The sequence below is a fragment of the Hordeum vulgare genome, chromosome 4H, assembly GCF_904849725.1.
Source record: "Hordeum vulgare subsp. vulgare chromosome 4H, MorexV3_pseudomolecules_assembly, whole genome shotgun sequence".
Taxonomy (NCBI): Eukaryota; Viridiplantae; Streptophyta; class Magnoliopsida; order Poales; family Poaceae; genus Hordeum; species Hordeum vulgare.
Window position 1 is genome coordinate 449227552 of NC_058521.1, and position 20425 is coordinate 449247976.

Here is a 20425-nt window from a genome sequence, read left to right on the forward strand (position 1 = left end):
GCAGGATGTAGTGATGACAGAAAAACAACTCGAGGTTTTGCAGTATTTTTTGGCCCTAATCTTGTTTACTAGAGTGCACGAAAACAGGCCACGATGTCAAGATCAAGTACTGAGGTTGAATACAAATCTTTAGCTAATGCAACAGCTGATATTATTTGGCTGGAATCAGTGTTGAATGAATTGGGAATCAAGCAAAATCGTATCTCATGTTTATGGTGTGACAATCTAGGAGTTACCTATCTCTGTGCTAATCTAGTTTTCCATGGAAGAACTAAGCATATTGAAATTGATTTTCACTTTGTGCGAGAAAGAGTTGCAGAGAAGAAATTGAACATACGGTTCATTCCATCCAAAGATCAAGTTGCAGACGGTTTCAGCAAGGCCTTGTCAGTCAAGCCATTTGAGGATTTCAAGAGAAATCTAGACATAGGATAAGCTGAGATTAAGGGAGGGTGTTAGATAGGTAGTTGTTTAAACCTATGTAATCTCAACTATATCTCTTCTTCTCTCTCTCGTATCAATCCTTGACTGTGTAACCAACACTTCCTGTCAGTACGTAGATTTATGAGAGAAGATTCTACCACGTGCTTTGTGAAATGTGAGTACTGTTGCATGAGTGTTGCTCTTGATTGTTCAATACAACACATATCTTAACTTAACTCAACCCAGTAGCAGTACATTAGAATGCATGGAGTACTGCATGCATGATTCAGGGCATCACTTCTAATCCATATTCATATGATACACGCTGAATATGTGACAACACATGGCCAATTTATACCTAACAAAGCTGATGGACTAGCTTAATGTCTCCTCACAGATACTTTGGATCGATCCCAAATCTTGGTCTTATAAACTGAATCTTTTGTGTTACATGCAAATCTTGAATGAGCAAGTTCAACTGAACATGAATGAATCCTTTCGGATTTCCGCATGCAAACCTTTACATTGCCACTAATTAGGTAACTGAAAACCTGTTTGTACATGTGCTAACTGATCAAATGCAGAGTGTTCCCAGCGAGGTGTGTGCGGAGCGCATCATACAACATGGGAGCAAGCTGAGAAGCGAGATACAAATTAAGTGGGATGGATTATGAGAAGCCTGCACAACATGAAGAAAGTGCTCTCCATCATTGGTGCATTTCCAGGTACACCAGCTTAAGAGCATCTCTAGTCATTTGGCCCCCAGGGGCGTGAAATAGCATCGCGTGGGGGTATGCCGACGCAAAAAAGGCGTGCAGGGGCTCGGGTTCCCACCCACCCACCCAAGGGCACCCCCAGCCGCCACTTTCGGCCCACTTTCGACGTAAATTGGTCCAGTTTCGGCGCAAAATTGGCCCATATTTGACCCATATTCGGCATTCTTCAGCACAAGTTGAACAAAAATATTTATTTTTTATCACATAGTTCATCACAGAAATCAATACAAATCAAAAATAGTTTAACAAGTCAATACAAATCAAAAAATAATTTAACAAGTCAATACAAATCAAAAATCAAGCTAGGCGTTGCCCTTCAGCCTTCATAGGTGCTCCACCAAATCGTGCTGCAATTGTTGATGCACTTGTGGATCTCGGATCTCCTGACGCATGTTGAGGAAAGCAGTCTAGGTTGCTGGTAGCTGGTGATCAACTTGGGCAAGAGAACCTTGCCTATAATATGGTTTAGTGTCAAACATTGGCTCCTCCTGCTCGCTCTGAATGATCATGTTGTGCAAGATGACACAACAAGTGATGACTTCCCACATTTGATCTTTTGACTAGGTTTGAGCAGGGTACCAGACAACAACAAAACGAGATTGAAGCACACCAAATGCCCGCTCGACATACTTCCTGCAAGCTTCTTGACGCTTGGCAAAATAGGAGTGCTTGCCTCCTGGTGCAGGATTTAAGATAGTCTTCACAAATGTGGACCATCTCGCATAGATGCCATCTACTAGGTAGTATCCCTTGTTGTAGTGGTGCCCATTGACCCAGTAGTTAACTGGAGGAGCATGAACTTCAACAAGCTTCGCAAAGAAGGAGTGCCAAATCCAGAGGTCATGTGTGGCCACTGCCTCAAGTACCACACTGCAACCTTCTTTGGCGCCTTTGTACATCCCTTGACAAGCAAATAGACAATTTTTCCATTTCCAATACATGCACTTGATAGTTCCAAGCATCCCAGGAAATCTTCTTTCTACATTCTGTCCTAGGATCCGAGCAGTGTCTTCAGCATTGGGTGGTCGCAAATATTAAGGTCCAAAAACTGCCACCACTGCCCTGCAGAACTTGTAGAAACACTCAATGGTGGTGGACTCGTACATATGTCCATAGTCTTCCAGAATACCACCGGGAGCTCCGTACACAATCATCCTCATAGCTATCATGCACTTCTGAAGCGAGGTGAATCCAAGTGTGTCGGTGCAATCCTTTTTGCACTTGAAGTAGTCGTCGAACTCCCTGATGGAATTCACAATCCTAATGAAGAGCTTTCGGCTCTTACGATAACCGCGCCGGAATACTTTGTCGCTATGGAGAGGAGCGTTTGAGAAGTAGTCGGCGTAGAGCAAGCAATAGCCTTCTAGTCGACGCCTCTACTTTGCCTTCAGCCGGCCCGGCGCCGAGCCACCTCGTCGTGGCTCTGCATTGCTCGCAAACAGGCCGGCCAGAGAGGCGAGGACCATGAGGTGCTCTTCATCCTGGGCGTCGGCATCGGCTTCCTCCTCCAGTAGCACCGTGAACGCCTCCTCGTCGTTGGAGTCCATCGCCCAGGCAAATCGTTGAACGTGTGGCGGGCGTTGCGGAGGCACGGCCGTATACGTGCCCGGAGCACCGGGAAAACTCGCCAAGAAGCGGGGGGCGAGGGAGGGGCGAATCCGCGGTGAACCCTACATCCGTCGACGGGGAGATGTCCTTTGTAGGGGCGGTAGGCAGATGGACGGCGCCGGATTCGTCATAGTGGCGAAAGGTGTGGTGCGCGAGGGGCGGTTCCGAACAAGAAAATGCCTTTTTTCACTTGACACAGGGCCCGGCGCGTTGTTTTTCCTTCCGCCGGCGTCCCCAGGCGCCCCAGCACACTAGGTTCAGGCTGGGACCGCCGGGGCCAATTTCAGCCCTAACTAGCGAAAAACGGCTCCTCGGAGCGCGACTGGGCTGTTTTTCACTCGCTCGTGGAAAAAATGTCCCGGGGAGGGCCTATTAGGGACGCGGCTGGAGATGCTCTAAGGCCAAGTCGTGTCTCGACTCTCGACAAGGGGGCATTGTCACGACCGTGCCCTTACGTGAAGCTATCAAAGTCAAGAGAAGAACTGACGAGCGTCAAAGACAGCGTGAGGCCCAAGTGGACACAACCCAGCGAGTGATGGCTACAGCAGTGCAAAGGGGTACCAGACCATCTCCAATAAAAGATATAGATATAAAAACAACTAACTTCTGTATTTTTTAGATTCAAAAACCCATCTTCAACACATGATGTAGATTAAAAAAAATACATCTCTCTCTTTCAAAAATGTAAAATATAACACCTCATGATGCAAATTTGCATCTTAACCTATTGAAGATGTAAAAACATGAGTCGTGCACCAACCGCCCAACCGCCTTCAGTTGGCTTCCGCAAGACCATAGCCCGCCGTTGTCATGGCCGACGCCGGTGACCTCCCGACCTCCTTTGCCGCTGCCGCCGCCGGTGGTGGTCTGACCCACCTTGCCACAACCATCCCCTCCGCGACTAATTTCCCTAATCCGTCCTCCGCCTCCATGCCATCGCCATGCCGACGCCCCGATTTTCCATCCCCGTCACCCTTCAGTGCTCCTCCATCGCTCATCCTCCTCTCTTCGCCTTGAATCGCCCTCCTCTGGCGCTGCACCGCCGCCGCGATTCGTGCCACCGCCTTCCCAATTCACCACCCCTACCGCCCCTCTGACGCTCCTCCACCACCCTCACGCACAGCCATCGCCGCCCCGGATCACGTCGCGTCGTTGTTGTCCCCACTACTGCCGCTTGATTGGGTTGCCACCCACTAGTTTTGACATCTCCTTTTTGCATCATCTATTGGAGTTGCAATTTCACATCTATAATATGCCTCATCTGTTGGATTTTTCTTATTATTTTAAGATATAAAAAACACTTTTTAAAAATATAAATTTTACATATTCTTTATACATCTCCAAGTTTACATCTTTTATTAGAGATGCTCTAAAACAGGGCATCTGAAATTATGCATTGAGACCTATTCTTTTCTTCTGCTCCAAGCTTCTGCGTCAGCAACTATTTCCCAATTCCAGCGTGACGCTCGATCTTGTATCAAATTCGTTGTGTAACTGAGTGAGGATCATGACAGCCTCGCTGGCCCTGGCCCTCGGAGGCTCTACACTATGTCTATTGTAGTTATTTTTTCTTAAAATAAATGATCCAACTTTGTACAAACTTTATATTAAAATTAGTATAAAGTTGTATTAGTTATTTAAGGACGGAGGGAGTATACAGGTGCGTCTCGTGATGGTGTTGTGCCTGCATCGACGACTCCTAGCGTCCTACAGAGTAGAGAGCGAGAGCGAGAGTGGTGCGTCGCAGGGGAAGGGAGGGGAAGTTTTTTTCGCGAATATGCAATGCTTGCGTATCATTCCATTGACAGAAGGAGTAGAAAGAGTACATAGGGGTAAACACATGACACGAACATGTACAGGCATGAACATGGTGCCCGGAGCAGAGAGAAAAGGGATGCTCGGCCCGTAAAAAGGATACAACACAACTAAACCAACCAAACCCAAGCCAAAATCGGTGAGGCCAAACCAACAGAAACTCCATCATCTATCGAGCCAAAACCAGGGACACCGCGAGCGACAAGATAGTGCCTTCAGGAAGGAATAAGACGTCGAGACACCGTCACTATCCGGTCCGGGTAATCCGAACCTAGGGTTTCCCCTGAGCTCGAAGAGGGGCTTAGATGAAGACCTTCACGGCGCCTCCAAGGAGGAAACGACACCCGCGGGCACCGCCTCTACCAACACCGACAAGCCGAGCATGGATCTCTCCCTGGCCTGAAGCTGAGCGATCCCATAGCCGTCGAATTCGGAACCGTAGATTGGGAGGCCAACGCTGCTGGGAACCACCAAATTAGAGCAAGTCTCGACCCTTAAAACTGGTTTTACATTTAAGGATTTGAGGGTTCTACTAGAGATGCTTTTAGGAAGGGGTTGGTGGGGCTGCACCTGCCGACGGAGGGCTCCACCGAATCCATGAGCATGGGATCAGGCAAAAGGTGAAGGCTTTGAGGCATACATGGTAGGGCGGGCAACAAGGCGAACCACGCGGAGGTTCTGAGGCGACGCCGTTTAGCAACGTCGGCAAACGAGGACTGAAGGCACGCAGATCCAAGTTGTCTTGGCCTTAGCCGTCAGAACATCGACGAGCAAATTGAGCTGGAAGGGACGCAACTACCCGTTCACCCAGGCTAGAGCTGCCTGGAAGGGGACGTCGACAGCGAGGGACACCGGAGAGACGCGGGCCCAAGGCCGCCGGGGCCGGAACAGCGTCGACAAGGACCATCGAGAGTAGCCCGGTACCAGCTACAACCATAGATGCTTCACCGCCTCGATCCAAGAGTTGTCCCCGTGGCTCAGGAAGACAGGTGGGATGGTGCCCGTGTCGACGGCCAGGAATGCCGGAATCACCGTCGGCCGGCAGGCTCGAGCAGCAGCTGGTGGGAGAGCACCCGAGATGCGTCGGGAGGATCCCAGGGTCACGGGCTAAAGGGGCGAAGGTGCGTGGGCTGGAGGGAAGGGGTTTGGTAGTGCCGTCCCTGTTGTGTGTGCTTGGATCGGCCGACAGGGCTGCGGCTTGATTTCAAACAAGAGGTTGGGGATTCTGGGATCGATGTTCTCTTCCTCTGCATTGCCAGCTCTCAGCGGTCGGCCAATTCGTTCACAATTCAACTCGAAAGTCGAAACACAACGGGTTCCATAAACATTGGGTATTATACTGGTTTAAAATGTATACATTGGTACATAAAAAACTGGGGTGATTCTCGTTTGCTGGAGTAATTAACTACTCCCTCCGAAAAAAATACAAAAGCGTTTAGATCACTAAACGCTTTTATATTTGTTTACAAGGGAGTACTAGCTACGATACATGGTACGTGCGGAGTACAACCACAAATACAGTAAATGAAATAAAACAAGCTGTAAAACAAGATACAATGAAGCACAGACACTACTACTCAATGAAGCGCAGACACTACCCCTACTCTGCAGGATTTTCAGCCAACGGATCAAATCCTGCATCCCTCCATCTGCATACAGAATACAAACCGAAGCGTAAGAAGAAGAAAACAAACTATATGCGATTGGGGTAGAAGAAAGGATTTAGTGAGTTTTTACCAGGATGTTAATTAGTTGCCGTCGGCTTCTTCGGAGTTCTCCGTCTTCATCTGATCATCTCCTCCTCCTTCACCTTGCGTATTTCCTTCTCCAACCTGAACCTCTCCCTCTCCACGCGCTCAAACACCTCTGCCAGCTTCGTCATCTCCGCCGCCAGCTTCGTCACCCCCGCCGCCGAACCCCCAACCAACTCACACCCGCAGCCGACCACCTCCTCATCCTTCACGGTCTCCTCCTCCTTGACGGTCGGCGACGTCTTTGCGAGAGACAGGCCGCCTGACTGTTCCAAGACGTCCTGTAGGCTGGAATAGTGCCGCTTTGCCGGGACCTTGGTCCTGCCACCGCCAGCCGATCCACCCAAACATCCGCTCGTCTCCTTCACCTCTTCCTCCCCTTTCTCCTTCTTGGCGCTGGGGTCGGCCAGGAAGGCCTGGAGGTGGGCAAAGTGGCGCCACCCCGTCGTCGGACGCCCCTTGGCGACCTCCTCCTTGTACTGAGCCTTGAGCGTCCACACGCGCGTCCGGCACAGTGCAACGGTGCGTTTGGCGTCGCCGCCGTGAGCGTTGACGGCGCTGCACACGGCGAGCCTAGTCCTCCATGCGGAGGGAGCTGCGGTTGCGGCGGAGATACAGCTGGCCCCATGAGCTCACGAGAGCCCACGTCTCGCCGTCGCTCCAGCGCCTGCTGGCGCCCCGGCCAGTTTTGCCGCTGGTCATGTCGGGACCAACGAACGGCCGGCCGGTGGACTGGGCAGCTTGGTGTTGAGGGAGGTTGGGTTTCGATGGTGATTGCGCTTGAGCGGAGAGATAGTTCGCGCTGTGGGAGTGAGGTGCCTTGTAAAGCGGCTGCGTACTGAATTACTAAGAGCATCTACAACGGCAGCGCAAAAAATCCGCGCCTAATAATTTTTTTAGCGTCACTGTAACAGTTTTGCAGCGCGGGGACTGAAGCATCTCCAACAAACGCGCGCTAGTGCGGCGTCCAATCCGTGCCGATCCAGCGGTCCCATCTGCAGCCGCTCAGAGTTTGGTGCGCGTGCAAGCCGGCGCACCAAATATGCTGCGCGCGATAGCATTTTTAAGCGCGCGCCCAGAAATTTTTAGCGCGCGCAGCGTTTTGCAGCTTCTGCTGGAGCAGCCCGACGCCCAAAAAACGAATGTTTTAGCGCGCGGAGCAGTTTTTGGGCGCATGTTGGAGATACTCTAAACCAACTACGGCCATGCTAAGAGCATCTCTAATAGTACCATCAAACCCTTAAATTTTTAAAAATAACTGTTTTTTTACGGTTTACGAGAAAAAAAACGCATAGACTAAAACCCTTTAACCCTCAAACCTTTAAAAAAAATTAAGGATCTAACCCTCAAACCCTCTCCCGACCTGTAGAAGTAAGGGTTGGGGAGCAAAATCTACCTCAACCCTCAAACCGTTCCATCCTAGCGTAGGAGGGAAATTTTTCATCCCAACTACCTCCCGCGCCTCTTCGATCGCCGCTGCCGCCGTACCTCCCCCGGACGCCTCCCCTCCACGTCCCGAGACGTCGCCGCTGTCCCCCCCCCCCCCCCCCGCCGCCCGCCTCAACCTCCCCGGCCGTCGCCCGCCTCGACCTCCCCCGTCGTCGCTGCCTCCTCGACCTCCGCCGCTGCCGCCCGCCTCGGCCTCCCAGCCGCCGTCTCCGCCTCCCGCCCGCCTCGACCTCCCCAGCCGCCGTTCGCCTGGGCCTCCCCGTCCGCCGCCCGCCTCCGCCTCGACCTCCCCGGCAGCCTCCGCCACCCCTCGCGTCCTCCGCCTCCCGCAGCAAGAGGCCGCCCGAGCTCTCCTCGCCGATCCGCAGGAATATTCCGTTATAAGGGTTGGGTTTGAGGGTTTTAGTCTTTGCTCATGTTTTTCAACCCTTAAAAGTGTTAAAAATGACCAATTCTCAACCCTTAAAACTGATTTTAGATTTAAGGGTTTGAGGGTTCTACTAGAGATGCTCTAAGATTCAACTGCTACCTGAGTAGTAGCACTTGTTTTACTGAACGTGCGTCGGTGCGGTACAACACATATCTTAACTCAACCTACAATGGATGGAGTAGATTACTGAACCAGCTGTGACCACTCAACAATACTGTGTAGAAGATTTATGAGAAAAGATTCTACTACTACTTAAAACACACTTGGCTTTGCGACATGTCACTACGTAGATTTATGAGAGAAGACTCTATCACGTGCTTTGCGAAATGTGAGTACTGCTGCATGCGTGTTGCTCTTGATTGTTCAGCAGTCAGTACAACACATATCTTAACTTAACTCAACCTACTACTTCCTCCGTACCTAAGTAATTATAATTGAAAGTAATACAGTTTAGTTTTTTTGACTATAATTATTTAGATACAGAAGGAATACATTACAATGCATGAAGTACTGCATGAATGTCGCGCTTGATTCAGGGCATCACTTCTAATCCATATTCGAAAGGCCGAAGCCGATCTTTATTAAGATTAGAAAGAACAGTTACAGAGCGGCGATGGCCGCCAGGTGTACAAACAGGGCAAGTGCCACAACGAAGCCTCAAGGGCAAGTGCCTGAAACCCAGGACGCCATAAAACAGAGAACCCCTACCAGCAAGGCAAGCAAGCCATGACCCAGACCTGCTGCTGCAGCACAAGCACAACGCAAGCACGCCATCTAAAAGGCTATGGTGGTAGCGAAGCAGCCTGCCTCACACCAGGATCGCAGATCCTCAATGATCGCTTCGACCACTTCTAATCCATATTCATATGGTACACGCCGAATATGTGACAACACATGGCCAATTTATATCTAACAAAGCTGACGGACTAGCTTAACGTCTCCCCGCGGATACTTCGGACTTTGGATCGATCCTAAATCTTGGTCTTATAAACTGAATCTTTTGTGTTACATGCAAATCTTGAATGAACAAGTTCAGCTGAACATGAATGAATCCATTCGGATTGCCGCAGGCGAACCTTTACATTGCCAGCCAAAAATGAAACTCGGATCATCTAATGAGCCAGACCTCATAAAGAATGGTTCACTTTTGCACTATAGCTTTACTTCTCGTCAATAAAATATAGTGATATGTTTGGGTATCATCTACATCTACATACTTGGTAAACTGAAATATCATCCGAAAATTTATTTGTGCAGTATGCAATGAAAGGACAGACTCCATGCGCCATATCTCAGACCTCTGCAGTGGGATTCACTGCGTCCATGAGTTTGTATCTTTTCTCTTCAACGCCAGTGACGCCCATTTTTATCTCAATGATTGTATGCAGAGGTATCTGGAGGAACAAATGATTTCAGTCATGACGAGCAAATGATTCGTTCATGATGATACTATAAGATGCTGCACACGTTGCTTACTTCAATCTTAGGAACTTCCTCCAGTGGTTTGTCCGCGAAATACGCATATAATGATCTCAACACAGCCTACAAGAGTTTCTTCCCTCATACATCCATAATACATACTTCCGTAAAAAAGGTTTAGAAAAATGCAAAAGCTGGACATGCTTACCTGGTGAGCTATGACTACCACTGGGGCACGCTGCCTTTCAAGCTCAATTATTACAGGTTCTAATCTGCACACAGAAAATTGTCAAGATTAAGAGAGGCACCAACAAGAAATACACTAGTTGAATTATGTAAAGAGGCATGTGACAGCACTAAGTAACCCGCATTAACCTCTGAATGACATCGAGGTAGGATTCTCCTCTAGGATAACGGTACCTCAGCTTGTCTTTGCGACGCGATCTAAACAGACACATACAGGTAAATGAAATCTTGTTCAAGAAAATCAGGAACAGTAAAAACACAGACATAGATTCACAGGCAGAGGATGTGCAGAGACTCCTGGACTGCTAATTGTATATGTTGACAGATGTTGTGTACATATGTCATGGTACGTTGTTGATCATTTCACTAAATTTCCTAACTTCATAACGGACTTATGCGCAATATTACAAGCTAAAATACTGTACAGAACAATCCATCGATAAGTAGAAGTATGATGTTCGAATCATATTGCGTGATTGAAAGAACAATCCATAGCTTGAAGTTGATCAGATTGTTACGACAAATCACTGAGCCTCTTGAAGTCTTGATTAGCTCAGCAAAGGCATGGTTTGTAAAGTTAATCAGTTATATTACTAAGGTATGTTTCGTAATTATGCAAGCTTGGCATGGTAGGGTCTGTTTTACTTGGCGGGATATGGAGTTGCTAAAATTATAGGTGCATCGATATATCCTGTGACATGCTTTGTTTCCAGGGAAGAAAAGGAGCAATGAAATCAGCAAATTTACATACTCATATTCTTCAGGTTTATTTTTCTTTACTTCATCATATGTCATCCCATCACAAACACCAGCATTTATCTCATCAAGGGCACGCCATTGTATCTACAAGAAATGTGGGAAAACCATTTACTTTTCTCAGCTACAATTAGGGACAAGATAAATCTTGCTGAACCTTGTTAATTATTAATGACGACCTACCTTTGGAAATCCAATGATTGGATGTGCAGTTAATATTGTCCTCTGAAGTGTGCTAGTCCATATCTGAATCGGATGTTGCACATATACTTAGCAAGTAGGTTTCTTTCTCAAAGGTAGTTACAAAAGGCATACTTACAGAGGCGGTTCTCTCAGACTTCAGTCGCTTCTCTACAAAGCTTGCAAGTTTCCTTGAATAAACCTCCCCAGCCTCACTGCAAACCATTTATTTCAGTCAGGTGAAGCCAAAGAGCAGGTTTTCAAATGTAGCATGGACACGGGAGTGGCAAAAGGAAAGATGAAAACTACTTTGCCCAGACATGTAATAACCAGATTATTTTATTGGTATATCATTATGCATGAAGTTACTGCTATCCTTCCATCAGGGCATCCTATAATCCCCCATTTCTTTTCCCTCCTCTCCTTTTCTTTTTCCATTTAGTGTAGACAGAGAAGATGAATGTCCAGAATCTTGCTATAGACAATGGAGGTTACTGGTATGTATAACATTAGATAATCACATGTCCAGTTTAAATAATCATGCACGCTCCAAGGTGCCATATGAACAGAGTCTAAGAAAGGCACTCAACTGGAAAGAGCAAAAACCGTTCAAGAACTAGAAAAGGCAAAAGAAAAGTTAGATTAGCTAGCTAGCACGAAAAGGATTGTTCAACTCAAATTTTATAATCTGGGTCAATAAACGCTGTCCTCTTAGTGGCAGATAGTTTTACTGCAAGCACGAAAGACTAATAACCATTTAGAACTTCTGGTGTATTGTGTTCCTTAGTGTAGTAACCAAATGGAACTCAGTATGGCAGCAAAAGCTAAGCAACAAGACTGTAGGACAAAGAAATCAAAGACCTCAAAGATGAATCTCCACCGATTCTTCCTCTGACATTATCTAAACTTTCCCCATGCCTAGTTAACAGGATCGGACGAGGTGTAAGATGACAGTTCACCTGTAACAACGATAAATGTGTCAGTTAACAAAACAAGTAGCATTAGAAACAAAACAGCAGCGTGCCACTTAATTAAATCCGCTACTATCAGAAATAAATGGAACTCGCCCAATATAGTAATAACATAAGCCATAAGCATTATTCAGGACCGCTGTCAGTATTATGCATTCAGTATCAATTTGCAAACTAAGTTAACATGGCAATCATTTGCTTCTATTGACCCTAAAGTGGTAGTAATCAATCGCCTGAAAGGTACCCAAAATGGAACATGGTCCCACGTTAGTCCCCTGGGGTCTTATACAACATCAATTGTAAAGTATTGAGCAGAGAAAGGAAGAATATAGTTTCAATTTTCAAATATGCAGAGAACAGTGTGTAAAATTAAAGAGAGCCAAGATAGATGCTTGTATCATTGAATCACTAAATGAAACTCACATTGCAATCTGAACTAACATTAGATGAACTGAAAATTATAATCATAATGAACTTCAAAGCCATCAGTTAATCTTAAGGTGTGATAAGAAAAGGTTCAGATATTTTGGACATATACCAAGAAGAAAACAATCCGTCCAGGCAAGTAACCACTTATATTGTTGATCTGCATGAAGTAATAGACAGATTAGGATCTTTGGAACTGGTTGCAAAGACTGCAAGTTAAAAAAATCGTCTTCACCACAGCAGTATATATTTGCATGTAGTCCACATATTAGATTTTATAAAGCAAACACGAAGAGAACCGACTCTTAGATTATATAGTTAATAAATATGCAGTTGTCACAAAATAAAAAGAAACACCAAATTTCAAAGATGTCCACGATAGTATTAAACCAGATGAACTGGCTCTATTCAAAATATCCCAGATTGACTGCTCATACATACCTGCAATTGGCCCCCGTTCCCACTAACCATATCGATCATTTTTATGTATGACCCTTCATCTACTGGTTCATACACCTGCAGAGATTTCAAATTATTTGGGTATAACTATTTCAAATTCTAAACACATTTTTTTCCCAAATAACACAATTCAGCAGCTATGGACCTTTTCATAATATGCCAGTCTCTCTTTGAAATCTCGCACACCAGCTTCAAAATCCGTCCTGTAATACATACAGCATCAATGACATAAGAAATGCATTGATATGATGTTGACAAGCGAGTAGGGAAGATGTTTCTCACTGCTCCGCATAATCGGGACTTTGTTGAACTTTCAGGCGAATATTTCTCTCAAGAACATCCTGATCATTACATATTGTTTCCACAAAGATGATCTAGAAAGTAGAACGAGTGGCCAACATGTTAAAGAGCAAACAATTAGGTCACAATTTGTACAATAACTCGGCATATCTCACATGTGTGGTGGCGCATTTGGTCAACATGGTGCTTTATGCGACTCAAATCAGAATATGAAGTGATTGTTAGATGTGCAAAATAATGCCAAAGTGAATGGTGTTTTGTTAAACAGGTCGCTTCGACCTACCGTTTGGTGCAACTCAGGTCAAAATAGCTGGTGTGATGTCAATTTATTCTGTAAATAGTGATTATTATAGTTTTCCAGATAATAATAGTAATTACTATTGGTTATGTGTAAGAACTCTGAGTAAATTTTGTTACTTCCTCCTGATTAAATTTTCGAGATCATGCTTAGAAATCCGTCCTTAAAAATGTGAATGCATTCACTAAGCATGCACAAACAACAATTACTTTAAGGCCAACAAGAACAAAAATGTTCACATGGAACGTATACCCATGATAAATTGTTTCAGGTGTTATTTTTAAAAATGCAGGGGATGTGGCCAGTTACGCTGAAAAGTGTACAAGTGACAAGTATCACTGATGGGTCGATGGTCAGCTAATTATTAGGCAAATCCAAACTGTTCACACTCAAGAGCTACCGCCGATTTAATTCGTACCTTACATTTTCCTTCAGCCATTTTCATCAGCATGTTCCTTCGACTTCTTGTGCTGTTTGTGGCATCACAAATGCCAACCTGCAGACCGGTAGAAATAATCAGCTATTATTAGAGAAAGAGAATAACACGGGAAAAAATCGCCTTACTTGCCCACCTTCCTCCATCCAGGATAGCATATCTTCCATTGCTAATGCTGCCACCTAAAAAATGCACGAAATAATTTAGCATAATATGCAAGAGATATGTGTTTCATGGAAAGCATATAGGTTTGTTACTTTGTTATGTAAGAAAATGAATGCAAACTAGATTCGCAGAAAGTAAAATATTCCCTTAGGAAAACAGTTTTGGGTCTGACAATCAACATCAACATATCTAGAAGGATCTTGAGCTCTAGGTTGTCCACTTGTAATTGGTATTACCTATTTCATCGTGAACATACTTCCATAATTGTAACAGCATACTGGACACAAGTTAGTTGTCAAAATAGTGCACTGGACCACCTCATTATCCAAAATTGCACACATTCTGGAATTGGAGGGAGTAGCATTGCCAATGCTCTAGATTCAACATAAATACTTGTAATTTCCCTGATACTTTTGACTTTCAACATAGCGATAGTAGCGATGCACCAACCTCGTTACGTGCCTCCACACCCTCCTTGTTGTCTCCACGAAAGAAATCAGCAGTCTGCACAAAAGAAAACGATGCAATTAGAGTCTCTTCCTGAACAAAACTCATAAATAGGATCATAACTTCAAAGTCCATTCAGATTCAAAATACTGCATTAGTGAACAAAATCCTATGCTGGACTCAGCGGAAATGGAAATTACAAGTTCCTCATTTCTCATGAAAAGCACCAGAAATTTAGCTAGTTCAAGTAGCACCTGAACATTGTTAAAATACTGCAATGCTATTAACAATATTTAGGCACATAAAAATGCAAGTACCTGATTAGTGCCATGCTTTAGCCGACGGTACTACATTTGAAACATCAAAAAATACACAGGGTTAGTGAATATTACCATAGACATGTGCAGTTATCTGCAAAACTAGCTTAAGCTAAATGCTCACCTTCCCAACATTGAAGTGTTTTGTTTCATGACCTAACCATCGGAGATATCTTGTAAGCTTAGCTGCTGTAAAGGTCTTACCACGAGCTGGAAGCCCAACCTACGATGTCAGCACACCATTACAGAAGGACAGATAAGGCAGTTGAAACAACAGAAAATGCTTCAAGGAGTTCAGAGGAATGAGTATAATGATATTTAACTATATTCATATCTTTTCAACCAAAATATATAACTGAGCGATTATTCACACAAAGAAAATCCTGAGGTAGTGCCGCACATTTGTTGTTACATAAGTGGCATGAAAATTACCAGCACAATGACCAACTTGCGGTCCTCTTTTGGTCCGTACATCTGATCAGCTACAGCAGCTGCCGCAACAGCTCCTTCTGCTGCTGGCATACCCTGATAGCCAAAGCTGAAAGAACTTCAGATGACAGACTTGAAAACACGTATTTTTGACAGGTTCAGAAACTTCATGGTGCAAGACTTGTCATAGGGGATGAATTTTTATTTTTGAAGAATAAATCAAAGGGTGGAGTTCCTATGTGATATATAATAACTTGAAACAAATAAACTGATCAGTTTATACATCATAAATATTCCTACACATTACTGTAGTTTAAGAGTTAAGACTCGAAAGAACTATGTACATCGCATCACCTGCGTAAATTGCAATAACGAAGTAGTTATGGAAGTTTCAATGAATTAAAGCTTAATACCTATTTAGTACACATCAAATAGCTCAACAATACATACCAACTTTGCTTCAGAATCCTGCTTGATGTTGCTCGCCGAAATGGTTTCGTTTGTTGGTCTAGCAAACCTTGGTGAACCAACACCTCTATCAACAAAGACTGCCTTTTGTTCTTCCTGTGACGGTGTATGTCTTCCATCAACATCCTGAGGCATAAGTTATAAATCATTCCTAGTGTTGATATTAATAGGAGTTCCTCTATCCAACTGCAGGAAAATGTAGACTATGTATTTCAAAAGTTTTTCCTAATGTGAATGGGATGCGTTCACCTCCTTCGGCTGTACGAAATGACAATGATACCAGACACATAAACAGTGGTATATGCAACAGGGGGTCAGCCAAGGCGGCTTAGCACAGAAGTCTGGAACAATCCCAGGCATGCCCCCAGAGCATCGGCTTTTTTTTTCGAGAAAACGCAGAGATATGCGTTTCTTTGTATTGAAAAGAGGGAAAGTTAGCCTCCGAGAAAACGCAGAGCATCGGCTTTGGGAACCTAACAAATGCATGTTTAGTTCTCTCATGCCATACTATCTTAGTCTTACTAGCAATAGTTCATTTTAATCCTCCCATGAGGCATAAAACAGAAAAGAAAATTAAAAGAATATTCAGTCAACAAAAGCTTCTTCAGTTGCTACAGAAAATAATTGCAATGTTTCAGTTCATAGACATAGAAAGTGAACCAACTGTATGGTACCTGTGAATATTAAACGAGTATCAGCCTCTAACACACACAGATAAGTCCATCCATAAGATGAACGAGCATTATCTTGTGACTTAAATGATGCAGAGAAATAAACTTTTGATAAGGCTTAAGTTCAAACAAGTAAAGAAATTTTGGTAGTTCCATGACCACAAGAAAAAACTCCAAGCACGTCACTGGTAACCAATCACATTATGTAAGATCTATAACATAATAGTTAATAACAGAAACTTTGTCCTGGCTGATAATTTCATTTAACTTAAATCAATTCAACCTCTCCTTTCTTTTCTGAACGAACAGAAGACCTAACAGAAAGTAACTCATTTGTTAGTGGATATCACAGTGCTACGATGACACTATTGACCAAAGTGGCTTCTATTAAAGCTGCCCAAATTTTAACATAGTTTACAAAAAAGGGCAGCAACTATCATTCTATAGTGGACTGTATAAACGAACAAATGTCAAAGCTACATGATTGAAAGCTAACAGACAATTCTCAAATGAGCAGAGAAAACGAAGGCATACCTTCTTTGTGCTAGCATAATGATTCGGGGGTGCGTCGATCGAATTGTGCAAAATGACCTTGGTGGTATCATTGTTTGACGAAATACCGGTGTCCAATAAAGAGCGCGGATTCTCAGTCAAGTTAGCTGCATAAACAACACCTGAGCCCATGTTGGGTGTTGTTGGAACTACATACTTCTCTAAATCAAGCTCCAGACCGGAAGCGAAGTCATTCTGCTTGAAGGAAAAAAGATAAAATTGGCAGAACAGAAAAGGAAGCACCACCTGTTGTGCAAATAGAAACACAGGCAACAACTTTGTGGGAAGACAATTCTTTTGAAAGTACAGAGTAACACTAACTGGTCCTGCCTCCAGAAAGACCCTTGAACCTAGTTCTTTACACTTTGATATATTTTGCCAAATCTGGGTGTCACACTTCGCAGAAAGACTGTACATGAGTGGGGCTGTCTAAATTAGTTAGGGCAGCTAAATTTTCAGGTCACATTAAATACCTTATGTCAAATGCATTTGGTCTTTGCCGTTGACGCGTCAAAAAATGCATTTAGTCTCCGCCTGCAGTCCTACGCTGGCATGTTTTTTTCCATTTGATTTTATGCTTGATTTAATACATTTTAAATGCTTGCGTTCTTCAAAAGGTAAATTTTGTCACCATTCTGAGTTTTTAAAGGCATTACTTCAATACTTCCACTGGTCACAACTTCTTGTGACCATTGGAAGCATGCCGTTTAACTTTTTGACACTAGACCACAAGAGTAACATGGCAATTCTTTGTAAAATACGTCCATAATATTATAATTTATAAACTTTAAATATTGTGACGGAAACTAATGGTCAAGCATCTCAAACACGTGAGGACCAGAGGGAGTGGGTTACATTCAGAAGTACACTAGCTGAAACATCGAAGTAATATATAAGACGTACTGTTAGTAAAGGTTCTGAAATCTGCTGTTTACTGGGTCAGTTTCACACCCTTTTGAGTAAACATATCACTTCACTACACCAATTAATAGTGGAAAACTGGAACTTGTTGAAACAAGTGAGTTTTGCTAGGAACCAGACATGAGGTCCGGCACCACAACCAACTAGCAAGCTGCCTTAAGCAGTCAACTTATTACATAGCACCCTCTATGGTATCTGACTGTTAACAACAAAGCATTGGCTGGAAACTAGATGCTACAAAGCTAGCTATGAGCAGTCAACACTACTTCAAAAGAAACCCGTTTTTTTTTTTTTGCAAAATAAGCATATATACTATCCATTAAAAGATTATTGGAGGGTTAGGTTTACAACTTCCTAATTACATGCGGCTGCACCACAATACAGAAGTAATATAAGCATTTAAAAGAGTTCAAACCTCATCCCTGGCTTCAGTCTCAGTGTTCATAACGACATCATAGGTCCCTCGCACCCTTGTAGGCTGAAGATTCTCCTGATGAGCCTTCCAGCTAGCGGCTAGGTCAAATGGGGACAACATCTCTGTCTCAACCCAAACCTTACACTCAAGTGCATCTTTCTCAGTGAGTTTAAAGACTGCATCCGTCATTTCCACTTGATTGTTCCCGTAACCTAGCGGTCGGTTCGGTCCCTCCTCAACTATGCACTCTGAGCTATCGGCTTTTGGCTTCAATAGTAACTTGAAATCCATTGCTTCTAACAAACATAACAAATAAAGGGCATAAAAGCTAGTCAGAATGCAAAAGGGAACAAAATCTAACTCCCTGCATCTGTAGTAAGTAAACAACTCAGTTAGCCGGAGCAAATGTTCAGCTCAAGAATCACTTTATTTTATTTCGAAGACCCAACTCCATGTACTACATTGTTATACTCAGGAATGACAAATCACTAGTGGCTAGTTCATGAAAAATGTGTACACATTAAACGGACAGGAGGCAACCCCAATAAATAAAAACCAGAGCATCCCGGTAGCATGGCGCAGCAACATAGCTCATCATAGCCCAAGCTTCCGAGGAAGGGATCTCAAACCCACGGGGAGCCGTGGAACAGCATGGTAAAATCAGCCGACTCACCGTGGCGAGAAGGGAGGACGCAGCTGAGCTCCCAAATGGCGGCCGCGGCCCGCTCCATCGGCAGCTGCGAACACAACCAGGAAAAAAATCACATCACTCCCCGCACGGGGAACATACTCGCGAACAAGAGGGGATGGATGCGACGCTTACGGCCTTGGAAGGGTCCCACGAGCCGGCGGCGGGGTGGGAGCCGAAGAGGTGAGGGGCGAGGCCGAGCGCCGCCAGGCGGGGGCTCTCCAACTTGACCGAGACATACTGATGGTCGGATGCTCCGCCGGAGCTCGCCGCCGTCGCCATCGCCGGGGAGGCCAGAAGGAAGGGGGGCTTGGAAGGTGCCGGAAGGAAGGAAAGCGGGCGCGTCTGTGTCGTCTTTTCGTGCGACTGTCAAGTGGGGCCACGAGGTGGGTGCGAATGCGATGGTGGTAGATCCCTTCGTAATCCGCAACAGCGGGTGGGGCCGGAAACGTACCTGGCCCACCAGCCAGCCCAAGAATGTCCGATGGCAACCGCGCTACCGCCGGCCGGCGACGGTGACGGCGGGCGAAGCGTCTCAGCGCGGAGAAAGGGGGCGAGCAGCTTAGAGAGAGAGAGAGAGAGAGAGAGAGAGACGCGGGGAGTAGGCGTCGCGGCGCGAGACGCCGTCATATGGACCGACCCGCCGCCGCCGGTTTTTTCCGTCTCACCAGGTATCTGGGGGTGGCTGATTCCTTCCTTTTCCGTCTGTCTGTGTGATGCTCTTGCAGATTTTGCAGCAGCCTGCCAGAGCCATGGCCTTCGTGCTTGGTTTGCTCGCGCATCTCTGTTGGGTAGTTTCTTTACTCGCAAATTCGTTCCAGCATTGGTGGATTGTGCTGCATACTGGGCTTATGGTGCTTGTTAGGTGGTTTTTTCTTCTGAGGGTTATAGATGGTACTGTTATTGCTTACGGACTATAGCTGCGGAAGAAGTAAAGGACGCTGTTGATTCAGCACATAGTTGAACGCATTTTGAGCGAAACAATGCGGCAGTCAACAGCAGAATCTGAAATGGTAGGTGCCGTAGGGGTAGGGCTAAGTTGATTGGCGCCCGTGCTTTTGTCTTCACAGCAACCTTGTAGAATGTAGATTTTCTCTGGTTTGTGGATATTTGGCACCGGGAACACTTGCACATTTTGCCAAACCACATGATCGTGCTGCCTTTGATCCAAACACGATTTGAGACACGATAGTACTTCTTGAAATATTCTGTACCTTATTGTTAGACCATCCGCATCACATTATGCTTAATGGGAAACCAAAGGAGAGATGCGCTTTGGCAACTATTGCTTGATGGGAAGCATTTACAGCCAATTTTCTCTTGAGCAAACCTCAAACAAATTCTAACCAAAAAAAAAACCTTATTCAGTGTGCCCTAACTGTTGTCAATCTTAATCTTTAGGAATGAAGGGCACATACTGTATAATAGGGCTATCCAGCATTGGTGGATTGTGGAAAATATCGGGCTTATGATGCTTAGGTGGTATTTTTATTGCTCACAGACAATTATAGCTCCTGAAGAAGTAGAGGATGTTGTTGATTCAACATACACTTGAATACACTCTAACAGCGGAATCTGAAAAGGTCGGCGTCCTAGGGAAAAATTGATT

At 44.9% G+C, this 20425-nt stretch overlaps 1 protein-coding gene across 1 annotated transcript; it reads right to left on the reverse strand.

Moving 5' to 3' along the window:
* Positions 1 to 9219: 9219 nt before the first annotated feature.
* LOC123448896 (6-phosphofructo-2-kinase/fructose-2,6-bisphosphatase-like) lies at positions 9220 to 20162 on the reverse strand. The gene is made up of 23 exons (XM_045125931.1): positions 18952 to 20162; positions 18802 to 18865; positions 18129 to 18424; positions 16775 to 16987; positions 15552 to 15695; positions 15105 to 15197; positions 14797 to 14895; positions 14673 to 14702; positions 14359 to 14412; positions 13872 to 13925; positions 13726 to 13803; positions 12992 to 13083; positions 12855 to 12912; positions 12692 to 12766; positions 12363 to 12410; positions 11715 to 11812; positions 10993 to 11068; positions 10857 to 10919; positions 10669 to 10760; positions 10047 to 10115; positions 9880 to 9943; positions 9729 to 9794; positions 9220 to 9646 (listed from the first exon to the last, which is right to left on the reverse strand). Exons 1-23 carry the CDS (start codon positions 19096 to 19098, stop codon positions 9545 to 9547), a joined length of 2175 nt encoding a protein of 724 aa, XP_044981866.1. The 5' UTR covers positions 19099 to 20162; the 3' UTR covers positions 9220 to 9544.
* Positions 20163 to 20425: the final 263 nt, after the last annotated feature.